The following is a 23274-nucleotide window of genomic DNA, read 5'->3' on the forward strand; positions in this document are numbered from 1 at the left end:
CCCCCCCGCAACCTCCCATGTCCCTCCCTTCACTATCCCCTCCCAAAATGAGGTGGGCATAGTGGGCCCGCCTAGGGCAGTAATCCGACCCCTAACATGGTGGTTTGTAGAGGCAGGCAAGTCGGAAGCAGAATGACCAATAGTATCTTTAGCATCTATATTTTGCTAAGGATACTAAGTTGATGAAAAAAGGAAAGTAAAACCTTGGGGAAGAAGTTTGGCCATATGTATTCAAGGCAACAAAATCTTTCTTTCACATTGCTTGTCTCAATGACATTTCTTGAAATTTAATGGGAGGAAATAATCCAAAAAGAAGGTAAAACTACACATAAGAAGAGGTTCATTGTAGCATCATTTTTTAAAAGGCTTTATGGAAGCATAATTCACCCTTATAAAGTGTAAAATTCAGTGGGTCTTTTATAGCATATTCAGAGTTGTGCAAGCATCACTACTATTTTTTTTTTAAGATTTATTTATTTTGGGGGTGGGCAGAGAGAGGGAGAAAGAGAATCCCAAGCAGGCTACACACAGAGCCCCACAAGGGGCTCCATGCCATAACCCCAAGATCGTGACCTGAGCTGAAACAAGAATCGGATGCTTCACTGATTGAACTACCCAGATGCCCCACATCACTACTAATTTTTAAACATTTTCATTACCCCTAAAAGAAATCCATTAGCAGTTACTCCCCATTTCTTCCCTCTCTCCAGCCCCTGGCAGCCACTAATCTACTTTCTGTCTCTTGAAACATTTGATGACAAAAAAAAAAAAATTGAATAAAATAAACTCAATGCTACCAAGTAACATAACATAAAGGTATGTTAAATTATGGTACATCCATTCAATAAAAATTATGTGGCTGTTAAAAATTACCACAACAAAGACTGTATCAAAAGATCAATTATATATGATACAATGTTTAAATTTTTAAAAAAATACAAAATGGTGAGTACTCTGATTTCAACCAGTGTGTGAACAGACTAGAAGAAATGTGTAGAAATTTTAAATGGCCATGTTAGGATAAGGAGATTGTGGATGATTTTTTTTCTTTATGACCCTTAAATATTTTGCAAGATTTTAGTGGAATTTTTATGGGTGCCTGGGTGGCTCAGTGGGTTAAGCAGCCAACTCTTGATTTCAGGTCAGGTCATGATCTCAGAGTCTTAGGATTAAGCACCTGCATCGGGCTCCATGCTTAGCGGGGAGTCTGCTTAAAGATTCTCTCTCCCTCTGCCCCCACCTCAAATAAAGAGTAACAGTATAAAAATGGAATTTTTAGAAAATCTATTTAAAATTATTGTGATAGAGAATATATTAAAGGCACAGCCAGCCAGCAGTCCAACCTTCCTGACTTGGAACTGGTTCTTAACTAGCAAGTCTCTCTAGTGTAGGCTCCTTCTGGCAACCAAGAGCCTTATGCTACAAAGATCTCATTCTCCAGAGGCGCCTGAGTGGCTCAGTTGTTAAGCGTCAGCCGAGCAGGGAGCCCGACGTGGGGCTCGATCCCAGGACCCTGAGATCAAGAGTTGCCTGCTCTATCAGCTGAACCAGCCAGGTGCCCCAGATGCGAATCCTTCTGATCCCAGTCATACTTTCCTTATATGCGATGAACAGTATGGAAATTCATGTAAACAAAACAACAACCAGCTCTCCCCCTACTCTTCATTCCCACTTCGTATAGAGACACAGCTCATTTGGACTACCATAGCCTTCCTGTTACATCTCCTCCCTCTCCTCTATCTGGTCAGAGAATCATCATTGACATTCCACCACTATACACACCTGCATTCCACTCCAGGCACCCTCATCCTTCTCTCCCTCCCTCCCTTCCTCTCTCCTCTCCCACTCTGTCTCTCTCACACATACACACACACTCCACACACCCTCTGATGCAGCAGCCCTGGCTGTGCCCCACGACTGTCCTTGGGATTAGATTTGTGCCCCATTATCTCCTACTCCCCTTGGTTTGTTCAATGGTAACACTCTGAAGGCCTGGAACCCAGCCTTGTAGCCTTCTCTGTGTCTCAAGAATAAAGTATGCCTCCATCCTCTACACCTCCCAACACCTGTGTCACCTAGACTTATTACCAGGATTCCCCTTAAAAGAGTGGTCATAGGGGCACCTGGGTGGTTTGGTTGGTTAAGCATCTGCCCTCGGCTCAGGTCATGATCCAGGGTCTTGGGATCGAACCCCACATCAGGCTATTTGCTCAGTGGGGAATCTGCTTCTCCCTCTCCCTAAGCCTGCTGCTCCCCCTGCTTGTGCTGTCAAATAAATAAATAAAATCTTAAAAAAAAAAAAAAAAAAAAAGAATGGTCACAGGGGCCCCTGGGTGGCTCAGTCAAGTGTCTGCCTTTGGCTCAGGTCATGATCCCAGGGTTCTGGGATCAAGCCCCAATGGGGCTTCCCTGCTCAGTAGGGAGCCTGCTTTTCCTGCCCCTCCCCCCTGCTCATGCTCTCTCTCTCAAATAAATAAATAAAAACTTAAAAAAAAAAGAAAAATAAGAGCGGGTCCTGGATCTGCAGTGTGTGGTGAGGCCAGGCAAGATGGTAGCCTTCTAATGAGAGCATTCAGCTATGTTTAGTGAGCATCTACCTGTGTCAGGAACAATGTCAATTGAAGGGATTCAGAATATATTGAAACTTACCACTCACTTTGAAAAGCTCACGGTGGAAGAAAGGTATATAAACAGAAAATTACTATAGAAACACCTAAAGGCTTGAACAGGGGTAGGAAGAAATGCTGTGGATACACTGTGGAGACAGACTCCATAGTAGGCATCACCTTGGACGTGACTTTTGAAGAATCAGAGTTAACTGGGCCAAGAACCATACACAAAAACGTCTTACAGGTCTGCAGAAAACAAGTTCAAAGAAATGGTACTTTGGCATTTCTGAAGCACGACCCGCCATTCCATGCCACAGCAAATCATGCAAAGCACCATGTGATCTAGAGATTAAATAAACCGTGGCCTCTGCTCCAAGCATAAAATATATTACCTAAACAGAAGACAAACTACTCGGAAAACAGTGCGCATTGAGAAGAGAAGAGGAAACTGAATATAACTCTGGCCCTAAGTACAAAGATCATTGGGGTGGGGCGGGGACGCAGGAGCACTCTCATTAAGGCACTGTAGGGGGTGTGTGGTGTAAAAACCAAACAAATCAAGGTGCGGCAATAGCACCACTCCGTAAGCAGAAAGGGAAGGAGGAAGCCTGAACAGGAACGGAGGGATTGGAACAGAAAAGTGGGTGGAGCCACTAGGCTCCACCCGCCCCCCTCCCGCTCCCCTACAACCTACTTTCTGCGGAGCCGGTCCAGACAGGTGAGAGAGGAATTCCTAACACCGGTGAGAAGGGTAGGAGGGCCATGGGATTGGGGTTAGGGTTCAAGCAGGGGGTCTGGCCCCTACCTAGAGTCTGTGGCTTCTTGCTATGCAGAGTTCAGGGAACTCCTAATGGGTTGGTTTTGGGGTGCTGCTGCCTAGGCGTGGCAGCTGTGTTGGAGAGGGAAAAGAAGGCTTCCCCCCACCAGCTTCCTAGCCCTTGCGGTAACTACAGACAGGAAACTTGAAATCTGAGTTTACTGAGTTAAGGCCGGTAAAGGATGGGATACCCTGGCAGATAGGGAGAGATCAGGAGTTATCTGGGCCTCTGTCCATTGCCCTAGGCCTTGTAAGATTCTCACATAGTTGCATCCCTTTGTTGCATCCATGTGCACTTTCTTCCCCCAACCAGAGCATGGGCTGAGTGGAGGAAATGGAAAGATGGGGTCAGACAGGGTAAGTGGTGTTCCTCCCCAGCTTCCCTCCCCAACAGGGTCTAACTGGGGAGACGGGGGCAGGTAGGGTGAAAGTCCAATGCAGAGCAATTATAGAGAAAAGCCAGGGCCTGCCTCATCACCTGGATTCCACAGATGCTGGTGAGCGCGGAGGCCCCAGGCAGGGCCAGCCAAGACGGAGTCTTGGATGGTGTAGAAAGATAGAGCTGGAAGGGAGACTGCAGAGAAGAAAGAAGAAGGAAGGAAGGCAGGGCCATGACACAGTAAGTCGCATGAAGGCTCCCGGACTTTTATTTCCTGGCTACTCCACACATACTGATATCCTGGGACAGCACTGTGATCATAGAGAAAATTACAAAGCTGAATGGAACCCTGAAGATCATATTTGAGCCATTTGATTTGAGATTGAAGAACCTAAAACCTAAAGGTGTCTAATATGGCTACTTTGGAATCTGACCCAGACGGGACACCAACTGCTGGTTTAGACACACCTGTGTGTCTTTTTGCAGGAGCCTGGGGAGGGGCCATGGTGCCAACCCAGTTGTGGGGGAGACTGGAGAAGCCGCTTCTCTTCCTGTGCTGCACCTCCTTCCTCCTGGGGCTGGCTTTACTGGGCATACAGCCGGACATCGCCCCTGTTGCTTATTTCTTTCTCGCCTTGGGTGGCTTCTTTTTGTTTGTCTGCCTCCTGGCCTGTGTTCTGGAATGGGGGTTGCGATCAATGCAGACGGAGAGCCCAGGGGCCTCAGGCAATGCACGGTGAGTCAAGGGGTGGACAGAATTCTAGGAATATACGATGGACCTTTTGCCCTGTGTCCCTCTAGTCTCTCAGACATACAGTTCTGCTTTCCTGTTACTGGTATCTTTGAGGTGGTGGGTGGGGTCAGGTGTGGGTGGGTCTTTTGCCAATAGATGACAGTAAAGGGAAAAAGGACTCCTTTCAGGAGGCCACCAGTGACTTTATTTCTTCTCCTTCAGTGACAATGAAGCCTTTGAGGTGCCAACCTATGAAGAGGCTGTGGTGTTGGAATCACAATGCCGCCCCCAGTTGTTGGATCAGCCACCCCCCTACAGCTGTGTTGTAATCCCCCCAGAACTTGAGGAAGGACAGCCTAGCAATCCAGATGGCCCCGGTAGAGCCCGACTAGAAAGGCGAGTAGTGGGCTCAGAGGGGTCTATGACCCCACAAAACTCCAGAAGAGATCCAGTCAGCCTTCGGCTTCGGGGATCCCGGGTCATGTCTACTGCTCCTGATCTGCAGAGCTTGAGGGTGCCCCCCAAATTGGAGCCTCTTACTCCACCCCCTGCCTATGATGTCAGCTTTGGTCAACCTGATGATGATGTTTTCTTTGAAAACAACTGGACGCCCCCGTAAAAGACTTTCCCACGATACATCATCTCTGCACCAGACCCATTCATGCATTTGACCAACATTTCCCAGTGCCTGCTGTGTCAGGAACTGTGTTTCTGCATGGGGAACTGAACACAGAGGGGAGTCAGGCTATGGTAAGCCTTTTCCAGCTGAGATGTATGTGGCACAATTTGAGTCTTCAGGTAACATTCAGTGACCTACCCCATATCCGGTATTTCCAGAGTTAGATGGAGGGTAAGAGGAGTGATCCAGAGAATCTGGAGAAGGAAGAAAAGAAACATCTGAGTGACAGCTATGTTGTTTCTGTTCTGGGTGTTTCTGTCTACCAGCTCAATTAGGCTTCCCAGCCATGTGAGATGTTACTACCCTCATTTGAAAAATGAGGATTCCAAGGGACAGTGAAGTTTGAGAATTTGCACAGGGGCACACTCCTAGTAAACAGCATAAAAATGATTTTAACTGTACTCTTCTGATCCCAAGTCCCATTGTATTTTCAATTACAAGGTCATCCACAAAATCTCTCAATCTCTATCTTGGACAACTGCTGGACAGAGGTGGGAGACTTCCTATAGGCAGAATGGTGGAATAGTTGTGTCTGCAGACAGTGTGGGCTGAGTGTGACCAAGAGTGTGCCCAGCCTCCTGGATAAGCAAAACTAATCAAAGCTGCGACAGCCCGTGCTCCAGGTAGGGAGCAGTTTCTGCCCAGGGGCTGAAGAGCAGTCTCTAATGCTTCCTAGCGGGAAGCAACGGAGTAAACTGCCCCAGGGGGAGGGGCTTCCGATTTTGAGATGGGTGGATGAGGGGCCAGAAGGATAAAACTGGAGCTTGGCGAGGGGTGGCGGAGTATCTAAGGCTCCCTCTTGAATCACCTATGAAGCGCTGGAGCCACCCGCACGGTGTCTAACCGTTAAGCCTTACCCCTGCGCTCTGACCACAGGGTTTTACCCCAGTCCCCCCGTCCAGCTTCCTCGGATCCCACCAGAACACCAGATTTTCTGGAATCGTGCTGTGGCTGCGATGCAGGTTTTAGCCACTGGGAGCGGCCCAACCATCGACGACCCACCCTCCTCAGGGGTGTGCTCCCCACTTAGGCATTCATCCACTGTGCGGTATCTGTCTAACGCCCTCCAGTGCTCTCCCATCTCCCCCTTACCCTGGCCCCAACAGTTCAATAAAGTCAAAAGTCCGGCCAAACCGGTCTCCGTAGAGTGCTTCCAATAGGCGGGTGAGGCAGGGTGGGAGGCGCCGGAGAGCGAGCCGTGATTTCCGCGGGAACCGACGACCAATCGGATTCCCGCGTAGGACGGAGCGGCTCCACGCTTCCCCCCGCCCCTTCCCTTTCCGCCAAGCGCGCTCTCTCACCCCATTGGACGGCACATCCAGCGCGAGGGCTCTGTGCCTGCGCGCGCACCGGCGACGGCAGGGGCGGGGGGCAGGCCTCGCGTAGGGGTGGAGCTAGGAGGAGTAGCGCGCAGGCGCGTCGTGCGCTGGCTGAGGGGGTAGGGATGCAGAGGGCGGGAGGGCTTTCGGTTTGTTTGGATTGTGCGCGGTGCGCGCACAGCCCGGGAAAAGCGGTAAATGGCGGCGCCGAGCGCGGACTCTCGGCCTGCCCTGCAGCGAAAGGCGCTAATGGCCGCTGACAGAGGGCGCAGGTGAGTGAGGGGGGGTCGCAGAGGTCCTTCGTGAGGCCCAGGGAGGGGAGCGCGGGTCATGGCCCTGGCGTCCCCAGCCCTCGGAGTCCCTGGAAGCAGCCGTGACCGCCCTTGCTGCCAAGGGTGGGAGGCCGGGGTGAGTCCCCGAGGGGCGCGCGAGCGGCGGCCTCCTGTCGGCCTTGTTCCTCGTGAGCCGACCGCCCCAGCCTGCTTTGTGCAACCCAGGGGGGCTCTGAACAGAAGGAGCTCTCCAGTCCTGCCAAATCTCGGCTTCTCTTAAAGATTCTCCATCCTTTCTTTCCCCTTATTCTTTTATGAGGAACTTTACTCTGTCCCCTTAATAAAACGGACAAGACTTGCAAACCCCGAGATACTACTGCCTGATGGGCCTTTGACTTGGATTGGCTATATCATGACACGTATTACTTTGGGTGTAATGATCAGGTTTTCAAAGCAGTCGACACAGGCTTTGGGATTTGAGTACTTTGAAAGGACAAGGTGGTTCCGAGACTCCGAGTGTGTCTCCGCCTGTGCCCCAGTTATATGATTTCATGGCAAGCATCACCCTGGGTAACATTTTAATGCCTCGTGGTCTAGATCCAGAAGGTCAATTTAGGACTTTGGAGCCAGAACCTGCAGAAAGACAGAATCAAGACTTAAGAATTCCCTTTGTGTTCTTTTCTCCTGTCCTTCCTCCCCTTCCAGCTGGTCCTGAAGTTCTAGGTGATCATGGTTACTTTGGGAAAAGTTCATACTTGAGATTTTCACCCTAAAGTGGAATACAGGAAGGAGCAGGTGTGGAGAATGGATAATGCTTCAGATGAAACCTAGTGAGTTACTGACTGAAAATTTAAGTCTAGAACTTGAAAGAGTCAAGAACCAGGAGTGAATTAGTGAATCATGTGTATGGATGAGATTGAATAGGGAGAGGCTCTTTGAGGGGGCTGCCTAATGGAATGTCATCGTTTAAGGGCAGGTTAAAGATCTTGTAAAGGAACAGGAACATTGTAGGTGGAGAGAGGAACTGGAGAGAATAGTAGGGAAACCAAGGGAGGAGAAAGTTTTAAGGAGAAAACGCTACTGGTAAGTTAAGAGAAGAAACTTGAGTAAACCTGCCCCACCAGTGATATGTATCCAGCATTCAGCTGTGATGTCTTGCAGTTGGTCTAATAACATTTTTACCAGTTTCATATATGCCATCATTGTTACTGCTTTGGTGTTTTCTAAGGTGATTCTTAAATGGGTTTTTTTATTTCTCTAGTTGTATTGTAGCAGGTTTCCACTGAAAGTTTGGGGTCACAGGAGTATTTCTTTTTTTTTTTTTTAAGATTTTTATTTATTTATTTGGCAGAGTGGAACACAGCAAGAGAGGGAACACAAGCAGGGGAAGTGGGAGAGGGAGAAGCAGGCTTCCCGCCGAGCAGGGAGCCCGATGCGGGGCTCGATCCCAGGACTCTGGGATCATGACCTGAGCCGAAGGCAGACGCTTAACGACTGAGCCACCCAGGCGCCCCCACAGGAGTATTTCTAGAGAAGAGAAACCTGAAGTTAAAATGGAGTTTCAAACATCACTGTCCCAAATCCCAAATTTAACCCTAGTTGGCTGCTTCAAGCCTTGGGAATGTTTTACAGCTTTCTTTGCCTCAGGATCCCACATGCCATCTTCTTGGGTCTCTCTCAGCAATTTCAGGACTCTGCCTTTCCCTCCTCTATAAACCTCTAACCTAGAGTTAAGCCAAGTACATCCTATAAATGCATGGTATTAAGATGCCCATTCCCCACCAACACGCACACATATTTTAACATCTTTGAAATCAGTATGTATTTTTAAATAGTTTTTTTTTTTTTTAAGATTTTATTTATTTGACAGAGAGACACAGCGAGAGAGGGAACACAAGCAGGGGGAGTGGGAGAGGGAGAAGCAGGCTTCCCACTGAGCGGGGAGCCCGATGCGGGGCTCAATCCCAGGACCGCGGGATCATGACATGAGCTGAAGGCAGACGCTTAATGACTGAGCCATCCAGGAGCCCCAATAGTTTTTAAGTTATAAACTGAAGCTGTTACCTCATCCCTTTCTCACTGCCATCAGACCCTTATTGTTGTCATGTTTTTGGAAACTGACTAAGCAAGCTGGGGAGCTCTGCATTTATATAAACTAGGGACAGAGATGATATTTGCTGGAAATGGGATTTTTAAAATTCATAAACAGAAGCTGATCTCTTTGCAAACCAATAACAAAACCAAAAAATCCTTGAAATAAAGACATCCCTAATAAATTACCAAAACAATTTAGCCTTTATGCTTTAACTCTTTCAGGTGATCTCAAGTTATGTTGACTGTGTTTGTCATTTATCTACTCTGACTTTCTGTCATACTTGCTACTTACTCAGTTCTTAATTCCTACAGGATTCTGATTATTTCTAGTGTCATTTTGTCACAGGAACTAAAGTTTCAAAGACCACAGGTATAATTGATAGAAGTGGGCTAGAGAGTAATGTGTGTGTGTCGGCCTGTCTCAATTATTTCCTATTAAAGCCAGCCATTCGGTTGAGCTTTTGCCATTGTATCAAATTATTTTCTTCCTCACTCAGGATCATCTTAACTCATATTATTTTTAGCAGCCTAGATAAATAATGTGAAAGGTTTTCTGGAATATCTCTTAATTGAAATTGGTCTGTCAGACAGAGGAGTATTCCTTCTTTTGTGTCTATTATTTTTGTCAAGGTAGGTATTTCCTTCCCCTAGACAGGCTATTCATCTCCGAAGATGGTCTCAGTGGAACATACTCTATAAAAAATTATACATTATTTCCTTATGATTAGTATGTTACTGCTTAATACTACTTTGATTTTAACCAGCTATGCCTAATATTGGTTATTGTAAGTCCCATTCTTTTTGTTCTTCCTACCCACACCTCTTCCACTCCACTCTTCTGTGCCAAATCTTGTACTTGACAGCTTTTCCCTCTGCCTTTTTTCTGTAGGATATTGGGAGTGTGTGGCATGCATCCTGACCATCAGGAAGCACTGAAAAAGAACCGAGTGGTGCTAGCCAAACAACTGTTGCTGAGTGAACTGTTAGAGCACCTCCTGGAGAAGGACATCATCACCTTGGAAATGAGAGAGCACATTCAGGTATTGGGAAGCAAAAGAGAAACGCCAAGTCAGTACATTGGTCGTAGGAGTAGGAACAGAGCATGATGAAGTGTGGCAAGGATGTTTTCTAAGGTGATTCTTAAATGGGTTTTTTTATTTCTCTAGTTGTATTGTAGCAGGTTTCCACTGAAAGTTTGGGGTCACAGGAGTATTTCTTTTTTTTTTTAAGATTTTTATTTATTTATTTGGCAGAGAGGGACACAGCAAGAGAGGGAACACAAGCAGGGGAAGTGGGAGAGGGAGAGGCAGGCTTCCTTACTACCTTACTAAGGAAATGAAAATGCCCTTAGTAAGGCTACCTTACTAAGGAAATGAAAATGCCCTTCTACTCTAAAGCCCTTAACAGAAAAGATATATAATTTAAGAATAATAGGAAAGACTTCCCCCATACATATATTTTTCCTGTAAAAGGATTCTTGAGATTACTAGGAAGGTCATCTGGTGAAATAGAATTATAGCTGAATAAGTAAATATGATTTCATGTTGTATTCTTTTATCTTAGGCCAAAGTGGGCAGTTTCAGCCAAAATGTGGAACTTCTCAACTTGCTGCCCAAGAGGGGTCCCCAGGCTTTTGATGCCTTCTGTGTGGCCCTGAGGGAGACCAAGCAGGGTCACCTGGAGGATCTGTTGCTCACAACCCTCTCTGGTCTTCAGCATGCACTCCCACCGGTATGGAGCCCTAGACATGTGTGTTGAGAAGGGTTAGTTTGGTGGGAAAGGAATTTTTGAGACAGGGTGGGGGAGACTAGATTATGGTTTTGTTCACACTGGACCATCTTCCTAAGGCCTGGCATGGTGGGTCCTGATTTCTTACAGTTGAGCTGTGACTACGACTTGAGTCTCCCCTTCCCGATGTGTGAGTCCTGTCCCCCTCGCAAGCAGCTCCGCCTGTCTCCAGGTGAGAATCAGTGCGATAACACATCCCACAGATTGACTTTTTCTTGACTGGTATCTGACTTTGCCCTAGCATGATACCTGTTTTCATTCATACTGGGAACAGTCTCCTTGGTGAATTTGTTAGGGACTAGCAGGAGACTTTAGATGGGGTATTGGTTGGGCCTGCTTTCCCTCCGTCACAGATGATTTTTTTATGGCAGTTAGTCCTTAGAGCAACTGGTACAGGTAGGAGATTCCTCCACATGACTGGCCTGGCTCCTTAAAGCTGTTATGTTAGGATGAGAAGAGACTACATTATAGGCCACTAGCCTACTGACTGAGTAGCCTGGTGATCAGAACAAGGCTTTTATCAGATATCCCATTCAGTCATTCAGTGGGTTAAGCACTACTGTGTGTGGGCTAAGTGCAGAGGATCCAGTGGTGAGCAAAAGCAGACAGGGTCTCTGGCCTCATGGGTCTTCTAATATAGGGGAGTGAGCAAGACCATTAACTATTAAAACCCCAGTTCCACAGGGTGCCTTAGGTTATAATGAAGTACTGGGATTGACACATAGATTGTACACTAGTTTTTCGGCTCTCTATGCCATAGATACTGTGGAACACTCCCTAGACAACGGAGATGGTCCTCCCTGCCTTCAGGTGAAGCCTTGCACTCCCGAGTTTTATCAAACGCACCACCAGCTGGTGAGTCCTACAGAATGCAAGAGGAAAAGTTGGGAAATGAGACACCCTTCCTGGGCACCTGAACTTAGTTTGCATATATATCTCCTTCTTGTTTTGTTGGTCAGAAAGTCAGTACTGATTGGTTATCTTCTCTGGGCATTTCTCTATATTGACTTGGTGGGGTGAACAAGAATATGATGGCTTTGTTTTCTTGCAATGTCTCGTGCAGTTGGGGAAACAGTTTCTGTCCATAAGAAGCTCTAATTGGCTCCCCCTCCCCGCCAGGCCTATCGGTTGCAGTCTCGGCCTCGTGGCTTGGCACTGGTGCTGAGCAATGTGCACTTCACTGGAGAGAAAGACCTGGAGTTTCGCTCTGGAGGGGATGTGGACCACAGCACTCTGGTCACCCTCTTCAAGCTCTTGGGCTACAAAGTCCATGTTCTACTTGACCAGACTGCACAGGTACATCTAACGTGTACAGTGGAGAGCTGGGCAACACTGGAGCCAGGCACATCCTCTGCTCCTCTGCCCACTGGATAGGTTACTTTCTCCTCCTTACCTTTTTACTCATCCCGTTCTGTGTCTCACCTTGCAATCTAGTAAGAAAAAAAAAAAAAAAGAATTAGGACAAACCAGCTGCTTCAGTGTTAACTTCTCAGCGTCAGTGTGCTCTCCTTAAGTAATACCAGTCCCAGGTCGGGTTGTTATTCTTACATATTCAGAGACTTGATTCCTAGTCACTCAGGATGTGAGGAGACTCTGAGATTCACCCAGCCAATCAGGAAAGATATCTATAAGCCAAAGCGACCCAGGACATTTACTTCTTGATTTGATATTGTTGCTTACAAGTCTAGTTATTATTCAAAAGATTACTTTGGCAGATGACATTCTTGCAAATGGAAGTTTGCTGGAACTGTCCGTGGCAGCTTAATGAGTTAACATGGGGAAATTCCTTCCTCTTACCAGCTCTGTGACCACAAGGAAGATCTTAGGGGCGATTACTTCTAGACTAGATCCCTGCAAATCATAAGCATTTTCATTATCTATTATTCCCTGTTAACCCCAATTACTGAACTATACTGCTGACTTAGTTACCTTTAGGTATTTCTGTTCTGAAATTGATAGTAGCCTATTGGTAAATAGATACTGATTCTTCTTTTTTTTTTTTTTTCCATTTCCATCCCTTTCCTCTTTTTTTTTAAGTTTTAATTTTAATTCCAGTTAGTTAACATACAGTGTTAAAAAACAGTTTCATGTATACAATATAGTAATTCAACACTTCCGTATATTACTCTGTACTCATCATGAGAAGTGCACTCCTTAATCCCCATCACCTATTTCCCCCATCCCTTGGAATCATTTTGATTCCAGAATAATAGCACTTTCTTAAACTTGCCTTTGGGAATGTCAGTGGTAAAATCAAAGTTTCTAGGAAATTCACTTTGATTTGTTAAGGTAGGGAATCTCTTTTGTCTTCAGCATTGTCTGTGGTCTTTATTTTTGTATCTTAGCTATCTTCTGTGAGAATGATTGTGTAAGAGCATGTGACTCTTGATCTTGGGGTTGTGAGTTCAAGCCCCACGCTGGATGGAGAGCTTACTTTAAAAATTAATTAGTTAATTTTGAGCACTTTATAATGGTGGGGGACTATGTTTTCTATACTAAAAATTTTTTTAAATGTGAATCTGAAATTCACAGGACATCAGTTAGATGAGGAGTCTTGACATCAGCAAAAATGGAAGTACTTCTCCTTATATTCTGAAGGACCAAGCAGGAGTAGACAGTGTCTTCTACAGTAGTTAAGAGAAAGAAACAGTCCCCTGGGTAGATCTGGTCAGAAGGGTAAATGGACGGTGTGAGACTTGAGCTGGCCTTGAAAGAAGCCACTAAAGCACAAAGGAGTGGTGAAGGGGTCCTAGGCAGGGAGAATAGCCGAGAGAGGGGAAATGTGTGTGTTAGGGACATTAGGGTAAACCAGTTGCCTAGGGCAAAGGAGTGCCAGAAATAAGATTGGAGATAAAGGGATCAGAATGCCAAGGCCTTGAACTTCCTTGTTTTAGAAAACCATTAGTAATTTTTTTTTTTTTTTAACAGAAAGGTGATAAATTCACAGTGATGATTCAAAGCACCATTGAAAAGAATGAAGTAAGAGACCAGTGGCAGGGAATCCAGTTTGGAGTTGATATAATGCCAATACCAGATGTTGGGAGCCTGGACAGAATAGTAGACCAAGAGGGAAAGAATATTTGTAGAAAATAGCATAATGGCATGATTGTACTATTAGGTGGTTGAATGACTGCATATGGAAGAAGATTGAAAAATTAAGTAAGGAATTGAGGGTCTCAGAGAAGTCAGGGCCAAAAATGTAAATTTGGGCATTACCTGTGTAGGAGAAATACTTTAAGGGATGAGAGTATGGGATCTTTGAGAAGGAGAGTAGACTAACAAGAGCAAAAGGCATAGGACTGAACCTTGGGATAGAACCCTCCCTGTGTAGCCTTGTTCTCAGCTCTGGAGATTCAGAAATGTGAGGAGGATATTGCAAAGTCAGTTTCCATCAGTGGCCTATCAACTTCTCCGATACAGTTAAAACCAGGTAGTTACAATGGGTATGATAATTTGGTTCTTTGGGCATCTGCACAGAGTACTTTCTTCCTGGTCAGATTTCTCAAGAGACTGAACTCTTTAATCATGTGATTATTTGATGAGCAAAGAGAACCAAAAAAATTAAGATCTTTCCCCCCCCATTATACCTTTTGACTTTAGAAATAATTGCATTTAAAAATTTGAAGTAGTACAGTTTTAGATAACCCTTTTCACTTGACAGTGCTGGACAGTACACTGGTATTCTCACTGCTTATGTAGGTTTTCAGTTTTTCTCTTTGTCATCAAAGTCTTCTGTCACCATGCCTCCCTCCTAAGGTTATTAGTTCTAGAATTACAATTTATCATATATTAGGAAATGGAGATACATTTTAAAGTGGCAAATTTCCTTTTACCATGTGGTATTGATTTTTAACTTGCATCTGGGACACAGACTGCCTTGAAAATGTAAGGATGCTCTGTGGGTCATCCCTGGAAAATGCAGCTAGCCATAAAATTTTGCATATCATCTCAGAGGGTTTATAGTTTATTCCCTTGTGTCCCCCAACCTCCAGCCAAAAACCCAGGCAAGAGTTAAGAACCTTGCTATTTTTAGAAGTACTGTAATTTTATCAGAAATAAATCTAGAGATCCTATTTTAAGCTATGCTACTTTTGGAAAAATTTCCCCCAAATGAATAACCCCCAGTTATCAGTTAGTACTATTAAATTTGATTACTGAGTGTGTGTGTTCTTACTTTGGGCTTTGTTGTCCTCTATTTACTGACCTAAGAGTCTCACTTGAGTTCAAAATGCTCGTGAGTAGATGCCAAATATACATTTTTATTGCCTTCTTCCAGCAACATTAACATCAACTACTCTGGATTAAAATTCTATTAAAGGGGCGCCTGGGTGGCTCAGTTGGTTAAGCGTCTGCCTTCAGCTCAGGTCATGATCCCAGGGTCTTCAGGCTTCCCCCCATGATCCCTCAGGTCCATCAGCCTTCCTGCTCAGCAGGGAGTCTGCTTTTCCTCTACCTCTGCTCCTCTGCGTCCCCCCACCGCTCTCTCTCTCTCAAATAAATAAATAAAATCTTAAAAAAAAAAATTTCTGGGGCGCCTGGGTGGCTCAGTTGGTTAAGCGACTGCCTTCGGCTCAGGTCATGATCCTGGAGTCCCGGGATCGAGTCCCGCATCGGGCTCCCTGCTCGGCGGGGAGTCTGCTTCTCCCTCTGACCCTCCCCCCTCTCATGCTCTCTGTCTCTCATTCTCTCTCTGGCAAATAAATAAATAAAATCTTTAAAAAAAAAAAAAAATTTCTATTATGGCCAACTCCAGAAGAACATTCATACTTCTGTATTCTTTTGAGATTATATATTCTTGAACTAAATGAGTTCTGGGTATCTTTTTATTACCTTAAGATATCCAATATTATGATTGGCTTCTCTTTGCCCAGAAAGTGTACATACTTTTCAATAAAGCCAGTTTCTTCATTTCCAGTTCAGTTACAGACTTTCAAGTCTTCTATATAATTTTCTCAGTTATCTGCAAACAGAAGTATTCCAAACAAATAGACCAGTAGTTCTCAAATTTAGCGTGTCAGAATCACCTGGAGGGCTTATTAAAACATAGTTTGCTGGGACCCAAAACTCTGCATTTCTTGCAAGTTTCTGGAACCGCTGCAATGTATTACACAAGTGTGCTTTTTATTGGGAGCTGCCCCTGGTTACTGTTAAGTAAAGCTCTGCTGTAACTGTCCTGCCTGGTTTGCTATCGTTACACTCATTAGAGTTCACTAAAATTCATAGTAAAATGAGCTTGTTTTCTTTCTTCTGGTCTCAAATAGGAGAGACCACTCAGACTTCTTGAGTTGTAGAGGAAGACATAGGTTTAATAGTTTGTATCAGATTATTTACTATTTTGTATAACTTTCCATTGGATGGGCCAAATGCTTAAGGTAGAGTGATACTCGTCTATGGCAACCTGGTGCACCATAGAGAAGATTCTTAAGTTGGACTACAAGACTGGCCAGTAGTAGGTTTCTTTGAAAAAATAACATTGCTACTCCTTGTTAGATATGCACATTATCATAATGGCAGAACTTTGCAGTATATGCCAGACATCGTTATAAATCCTTTCTCTATAGTATTTCATTTAATCTTTATGAAATTGGAGAAAATTTACTCTTAATTATCTTCTTACAAAATGAGTATTAGAGCTTTGAGGGGCCAAATAACTGGTTCCAATTTGTGAACCCAGGGGTCAAACCTAGGTCTGTCTGATCCTATGGCCCATGTATGTAACCATGGCCCTGTGCAGAATTCTCCAGACAGTGTGCTCTTCTGTGAATGGAGCATTTTATGCAGATATCTCATGTCTCTGGGAACTTAAAATCTCAGACCGAAAACAGCATGAAAGTACTATTATTCTCTATTATGATTCCAGTAGCGCTTTGTCAGAACGGTTTATTTCCTTATGGCTGGAAAGGTATTTTACTCATTCATAGCTCAGTTCGTGGTCCCCTTTGTGCCATTTATATGCTCTAAAAAAAAAGGATCGGGTTGATGATTGGGGAGTGGATAAAGTTAACTAGCTCATAAACGAGCTTTATTAGTAACTTGGTTTAGTCCAGGTGTTCTTAACATAGTGAGTCTGGATTTTGTGAAATTATATTCAGAATTCTGTGTCTGAAGTCATGCATTTTTCTGATGAGTCTGTAGCTTTTTTGGCCTCTCCTGGGGTCTCTGACTTATCATTGACCACAGTAATATACAGAAAACATTTTTTCTTGTGATGGCTTAGGGTTTCAGACACCAAAGAAAGATTATGTTGTTGCAGACTGCAGTGAACAACACTAAAAGGTGTTTTTCCTCCAGGAAATGCAAGAGAAACTTGAGGATTTTGCCCAGTTACCTGCCCACCGTGTCACTGACTCCTGTATTGTGGCGCTTCTCTCTCATGGTGTGGAGGGAGGCATCTATGGTGTGGATGGCCGACTGCTTCAGGTGTGTGTCGTCTTGTGGCTGACAGCTCTTCACGCTGGGCCCCCTCCCCTTCTGCCCGCCTGTCTCTCTGGTAACGGCTGCTGTGGTACATGTAGGCCTCAGGAAGGCCTACGGTCTACTTAACCTCCCTCCTCTTTTCTTTCTTTCTGGCAGCTTCAAGAGGTTTTTCGGCTCTTTGACAACGCCAGCTGCCCAGACCTTCAGAACAAGCCGAAAATGTTCTTCATCCAGGCCTGCCGTGGAGGTGAGTGCCCTGGCAGATCAGCACCTGGGTGGTGGCTCCTGGGCAGCCTCCCACCAGCTCTCACTTTCCTGTTTGCTCCTCTCAGGTGCTATTGGATCCCTTGGGCACCTCCTTCTGTTCACTGCTGCCACCGCCTCTCTTGCTCTGTAAGTGTCTCCCAATGCATGGGGTGTGCTGGGACTTGGGCAGCCCAAGGCTCTCAGGTTGGACAGCTCTCTGTGCACCACCACACCCTCTTCTCAGGACTCTTTACCAGTGCCTTTGCCTTCTCTCCGGAGAACTCTCCCTTCTTCTGTGCTGTTAACTCTGGTGTGCTTGTTTTTGTTACTCATTACAGTTAAGGAGCTTCTGTCTGTCTCTTCTTTCTCTCTCTCCCTTCGTACCCTTCCTCTTTTCCTTTCTCCATCCCTCTTCCTCTCTTCTCTTTTCATCTGCCCTCTTCTCTGCTTCATCCGTGTACCGTGCAGGCCAGCAGTGCAGAAGCCTCAAGCCAGGCTTTGGCTCTTACTTGTCCTTGAGCTACTTCCATCCATCTTCTTTCTCGAATGCAGTCTCTTACCTTCTAAGAGCCAGGATGCCAAGACCAGGCTCCGAAGATGTGCGGACATACTTCTTCTCCTAGAGGGAAACAGTAATAATTAAAAGCTCTAACCACTGACTAGTTATATCAAGTTAGAGAAGTTACTTGATGTCCCTCCACTTTAATTTCCTCCATATAAAATGTGGGTAGCGATCAGACGTACTTCATAGGTTGTTGTGATAATTGAATGGAATAATACATACGAAGGGCTTACTTAGCACAGTAGGCTCATAGTCAATCCACAGAAAAGGCCAGCCGTGACTGTTACAGCATGGTCAGTGCCCTCAAGGGGCTTATAGTTTGGTTTAAAGTCACTTTGTCCTAACATTCAAATAATTTCTTTTCCTCTCGTGTGTTCAACAAATGTAAATGGTTAACATTGTTGATATCTTCCTAATATCACCAAAGGATATAATTTATTAAGGTCCTACAACATGACTAGGATACTGTCACAAAAGGAAAAGAAAATGTGTGGTCTCTCAAACTGCTGCTATCTAAAAAAAGGGAAAAAGAAAAAAATATGTCTCTTGAAAGAGCCTACCAATTACTAGAAAGATAAAGCAAGTATACATGAAGTAGCTTGAGAATAATTCAGAGGCCTCAAAGCAAGGGGGAAATTAGATACAATCATACATATGAAGGAGTAAGTAGTAGGGAATAGGTTGTTTTAAGTTGGCTTAGTTTGAAGACATGTAGTAAGTATTTTAATGTGGTAAGGCTTAATTTGGACCCAGAAGGATAAAATCAACATAGGTATGGAGTAGTAAATATAGGGCCTTTCAGAGGAAACAGGGATACAAGATGACAAACACACCAGGCCTAAAAGGACAACCCCTTCCCTCCCCCAAAATGTTGGGCTGGGCCAGAAGTCTGCCCGGATCTAACTTAAAGATGTGGCATCTGTAGGTGTGTAGTAAGATAAGGCTGGCTGCGGGCAGTACATCCATCCATCCAGCTAAACCTTTAGTCAAACTGAGATTTTGGACTTCAGCAGATAATAGTGTGGAGCTGTTGGTAGCTCAAAAAATTAATGTGATGGATTCTTTTCCAGGACGATTACCAGGCTGGGGAGCTGCAGTGAGGAAAGAGTATGTGAAGGCAGGAACTTAGTGTTTATTCACCAGCTGGATGCCCAGGCCCAGGGCACTGCCTGATATTTGGTAGCACTTAATAAATATTGAACGAAGGGATGAAAATTATCTCCTCAAAAACTGTAGCAGTCATAACAGAAAACAGATGGGATATTGTATTATTGGAAGAAGCAATAACACTTATTGATTAATAGATCTGAGACATGAAGGCAAGAAAGAAGTTTCCTTTTCCTTGAGAGACACATTTAGCTTGGCCTATTTCCTTCAGGAGGTATTACTGGCAAAATAAAATGAAATAAAGACATTTATGATCATTTTCTCTTCCTGTATTCAGAGATATATATACAATATCAGATCTGGATAGGAGAAATTGCTCTTTTCTGGGGTAATCTGAATCTTCTCTCTTAAAATTAAATCCTTCCAGAGGTGACCTTTGAAGATTTGAGCTCACCTGTCCTCTGTTGTACTTAGTTAATATAACTGATGTCTGTAAAATTACTCTCCCTTCCCCAGTTGCCTGGAGTGTGAGCTCCATAAGGGCAGGAATCTTTACATCCCTAAGGCTTAATGTGAAATAGTGCCTGGCACATGGCAGTTGCTCAGTAACTTTTTTTGGGATTAGTGAATTTTGGTCATTTCCCCATAGTTCTTCAAGCTTCACTTGCCTTTTGGGCTCTCTCGAGTGTTGCATGGAGCAGGAATACTGTAAAAGACTTTGCTCTCTTATCTTTGGTTTGTTGGGCTGTGTGTCCTCCCTGTCTCTTTTTCCTACTGACCGCATCCCCACCCACCTCCAAAATAAAACTGCAACATCCAAATAAAGATATGTCTGGGCATAGATAAGGCCTGGGTCAGGAGGTTGGACATGTAGTCAGGGTATGTTGAAAACTGCTAAACTTGATTAATGGTGTTCTTTTTCAATCATATAGAAGAAAATAGTCAAATTATCCCAATTTTTAAGTTTTTCCTTTTACAAATTTCTCTTAAATCTTGGATGCCTGCCACAATTTGGCTTATGAAATTAATAAGGAGTAAGTAACTTAAAAATACCAGAGACTTAGAAACTGAACACATTTAGGGTTTTTTAAATTTTTTTATTGATATATAGGTTTGAGGTCATTTTTATATAGCATGCGTGTAGTAATCATATTACCGATTTATTGACGTGGTTTTCTTATATATATAACTGAATTGTCAGTATTTTAATTGTGTATTGTCATAAAAAGCACTGACTTCCAGGTCTATTGCTAATTGAACAAATAAATTATGGACGTGGGATTTTTAGTTCTGTTTACAAGGAGTGTTTGATCGGCACTTTCCATCTTGCACAGAGTGGATGAAGCTCAGACCTCATGTATGTGCAGATACTTGAGCATGGCGCCGGGCCTCTGGGTGCTCCCCTGAGTAATGGCTGCGTGCTGGGCAGCAATGGGAGTAATGATATTTCTTTTTTTCCTTTAATTCGTCAGCCAGAGATTGGAAGCAGCAGCTGGAAATGGCTCTTCCCAGTCAAGGTGGCAGGGAATTCCAGCTTGCCTGTGGCAGGCCCAAGAGCCACGGGAGGAAATAACGTCCCTGTCCATTCTGTCTGCCCTTGCTACAGATGAAACGGACCGTGGGGTGGACCAGCAAGATGGAAAGAACCACACCGGATCCTCTGAGTGCGAGGAGAGCGACGCCAGCAGGGAGGAGTTGCTGAAGACCCGACTGCCCACGTGCTCAGACATGATCTGTGGCTATGCCTGCCTCAGAGGTACTCGGGGGCCCCCAGAGGGAAGCCCGAGGCCGCGCTCTCGGAGACGCGCACCTTCCCTCCCCCACCCACCCCCACCTCCGGGCTCTCTGAAGGGGGAGGGTACAGGGTGCCGTGGAAGTTGAGTTTGGGTCGTCCGGCCATGTGAGCTGTGCCGTGACCTTCACACTGTGGGGGACTCCGTCCTTGTTGCAGGCACTGCCGCCATGCGGAACACCAAACGGGGTTCCTGGTACATTGAGGCCCTCACCCAGGTGTTCTCTGAGAGGGCTTGTGACATGCACGTGGCTGACATGCTCGTGAAGGTCAGTCGCCTCCTTTGGGCTCCGTCTGCTTGGGTTCCACCCTCCGCCCTGCCCTTGTCTGTCGTCATCTCTCCAGCCTGCCTCTTGTGCCCAGAGGCTCAGCCTGGGGACCGTGGGTTTCTGTCTTTGCAGGTGAACGCGCTCATCAAGGAGCGTGAGGGCTACGCCCCTGGCACGGAGTTCCACCGCTGCAAGGAGATGTCCGAGTACTGCAGTACCCTGTGCCGCCACCTCTACCTGTTCCCGGGCCACCCTCCCACGTGACGCCATCCCCACAGCCCTGCCGCATGGAGGCCTGATGGGGCCTCTCCTCTTCTGGCACACGGTTTCTCTTCCCCCTCAGGGATTGGGAACCTTGGGGCTTGTGGAGCACGCCTGTCCTCTCCGCCTGGGCTCGCCGGGCCACAGGCCAGTCCCTCCTGTGGCGGCTCCCTCCCTGCAGAGCTGGCTCTGGCCCGACCGGCTGCGACAGCAGAGCAGCCTGGCCGATGATGTTGCAAACACAGCGTCTTTATGGGGAGAGGGCATGCGGGTTTCCCGCTGCTTGTGTTCGCTCCCTGGCCCTAGGGCTTTGGTAGACAGCACTTTGGTAATTGCTTCTATTACGTTAGCTAAGACGTTTCAGAGACCATCTCCTGTCTTTTTTTTTCTTTCATATTCCAACCCCATTTATCCCAGACTGAGAGTTTGGAAGGTGTCCTGATTCAACGTAGACGTTTTTCATTTTGCCTCAAAAGGGCCAACAGGACTGATGGTACACTGCTGCTGCGGGTGTGGTCGGGACCACAAGGCTACCCAGTGGAAGGCCGGGGTTCTCCGCTCCACAGTTGGCTCCTTTGGGCTCGAGGAATCCAGGCTCTCAGCAGGTTACAGCTTGGATACCTTATACCTGGAACTCGTTGATCTTTGCCCAGGGAAGTTCCAGAGTTTTCTTAATCAGTTACTCTCTCGGTTTGTTTACTGAGATGAACCTCAGCAGAGAGTGTTAGCAGAGGCAGATAAGAGTGGTATGCTTCCTCATACTCTGTAACCTGTCACCTTATCTTTTGCTTCCTCTGAAATGTCCTTTTCTAAAAAAGCATCCTAGTAGTTATCTCCCTACTTCCTGTTTCTCCCCTTTCACCTTCATCTCATCCTGGTTACTGCTGCCACCAAATCTGTCTAAAATACTACTTAATTGGGTCATTCGGCTGCTCACGGATATCATGTAGTAGCTTGTTCCTGCTTTCTGTTTCAGTATTAAATCCCCTTTTGATTTTATATGGCCTGTTTTCCCTTCTCCCGGGTCTCCATCTGAGGCTGTCACGGTATGTGCTGTATCCCCTAGAAGCTTTCTGTATCTGTGCCATACATTGTGCTTTTCCTGTTCTTCAGGGACTTCTCTTGTTCTTCCATTCTTGCCCCCGCCAATCTAATCTCTATTATGACAGATTTTGGTTTGGGGTTTTTAAATACAAATCTGATCATGTCACTCCCCTGCTAAGATTTCTGTTACACCTGTAATGTGCAAACTCCTAACCTACCTTCCCCTTGAACCTCATTAAAGGCTGATTTCCCTCTAAGTGATTGCCCTGGTGCCATCCTCAGTTTCTCAAACATTCTGAGCTCTTTCCTGCCCTGGACCATCACAGATACTCTCCTAGGGTCTACTGAGCTCCATTCCTCACAACTTTTAGCTTAAATGCCACCTTGTGGAGGCCTTCCTAGGCCATTCTATCTCTAACTAATCTTCCGTGTTTATTACTCTGTCCTGTTTGATTTCTTCATTGCACTTAGCATGATTTATAATCACGTATTTGCTTGCTTCATTTGTTCATTTCTGTTTCCCCTACTAGGGTGTAAGCTCCCTGAGGATAGAAACCTTGTCTCTTTGTCTCTTTGGTTAACCAATATATACCCAGTGCCTGGCACATGGTAGGTCTTCAGTAAATGTTTTTGGGTGAAGGAAGGAAGAAAGCAACCCTAGCTAGAATCCTACTTCTGGACAAAATTTCCCTTAAACGATATATACACAGTTTAGTATTTATACTCTAGGTTTTTCTGTGTGTTTTGTTTTATGCACTGATAACTACTAGCTCATGAAGACAGATGTCGTCTGTCAAACAATGTCTTCTGCATCTCCCATGGTCCCTGGCACGTGCTCAGCCTGTAGTAGTTGAGGTGCTCAATAATACTTGTTCTGTGAGCCGGG

At 45.4% G+C, this 23274-nt stretch overlaps 2 protein-coding genes across 4 annotated transcripts; both read left to right on the plus strand.

The window, feature by feature from the left end:
- The first annotated feature begins 3316 nt into the window (after nucleotides 1-3316).
- TMEM139 (transmembrane protein 139) lies at nucleotides 3317-6343 on the plus strand. 3 transcript variants are annotated; one of them, XR_002480470.2, is made up of 2 exons: nucleotides 3317-3351; nucleotides 4761-4843. XR_002480470.2 is itself a non-coding variant. In XM_021692944.2 (2 exons), the coding sequence occupies exons 1-2, from the start codon at nucleotides 4309-4311 to the stop codon at nucleotides 5155-5157; spliced, it is 630 nt and encodes a 209-aa protein (XP_021548619.1). In that variant the 5' UTR covers nucleotides 4298-4308; the 3' UTR covers nucleotides 5158-6343. The 3 variants fall into 3 exon arrangements, 1 of the variants encoding a protein (XP_021548619.1); XR_006541058.1 differs by lacking the exon at nucleotides 3317-3351 and adding an exon at nucleotides 3953-4045 and having other exon boundaries at nucleotides 4761-4839; XM_021692944.2 differs by lacking the exon at nucleotides 3317-3351 and adding an exon at nucleotides 4298-4541 and having other exon boundaries at nucleotides 4761-6343.
- A 323-nt stretch (nucleotides 6344-6666) lies between these two features.
- On the plus strand, nucleotides 6667-23274 carry CASP2 (caspase 2). The gene is made up of 11 exons (XM_021692884.1): nucleotides 6667-6808; nucleotides 9792-9942; nucleotides 10466-10633; nucleotides 10781-10862; nucleotides 11451-11545; nucleotides 11810-11986; nucleotides 16982-17110; nucleotides 17264-17354; nucleotides 20629-20778; nucleotides 20974-21083; nucleotides 21216-23274. The coding sequence occupies exons 1-11, from the start codon at nucleotides 6735-6737 to the stop codon at nucleotides 21345-21347; spliced, it is 1359 nt and encodes a 452-aa protein (XP_021548559.1). The 5' UTR covers nucleotides 6667-6734; the 3' UTR covers nucleotides 21348-23274.

Source organism: Neomonachus schauinslandi, chromosome 12, assembly GCF_002201575.2.
Source record: "Neomonachus schauinslandi chromosome 12, ASM220157v2, whole genome shotgun sequence".
NCBI lineage: Eukaryota > Metazoa > Chordata > Mammalia > Carnivora > Phocidae > Neomonachus > Neomonachus schauinslandi.

Bases quoted from the DNA above. Each gene is read 5' to 3' on its own strand.
- TMEM139 (XM_021692944.2), top strand. From the start codon at position 4,309: ATGGTGCCAACCCAGTTGTGGGGGAGACTGGAGAAGCCGCTTCTCTTC. The intron at 4,542-4,760 runs GTGAGTCAAGGG...CTTCTCCTTCAG, and splicing joins GGGGCCTCAGGCAATGCACG to TGACAATGAAGCCTTTGAGG.
- CASP2 (XM_021692884.1), top strand. From the start codon at position 6,735: ATGGCGGCGCCGAGCGCGGACTCTCGGCCTGCCCTGCAGCGAAAGGCG. The intron at 10,863-11,450 runs GTGAGAATCAGT...TCTATGCCATAG, and splicing joins GCAGCTCCGCCTGTCTCCAG to ATACTGTGGAACACTCCCTA. The intron at 17,355-20,628 runs GTGAGTGCCCTG...CCCTTGCTACAG, and splicing joins CATCCAGGCCTGCCGTGGAG to ATGAAACGGACCGTGGGGTG.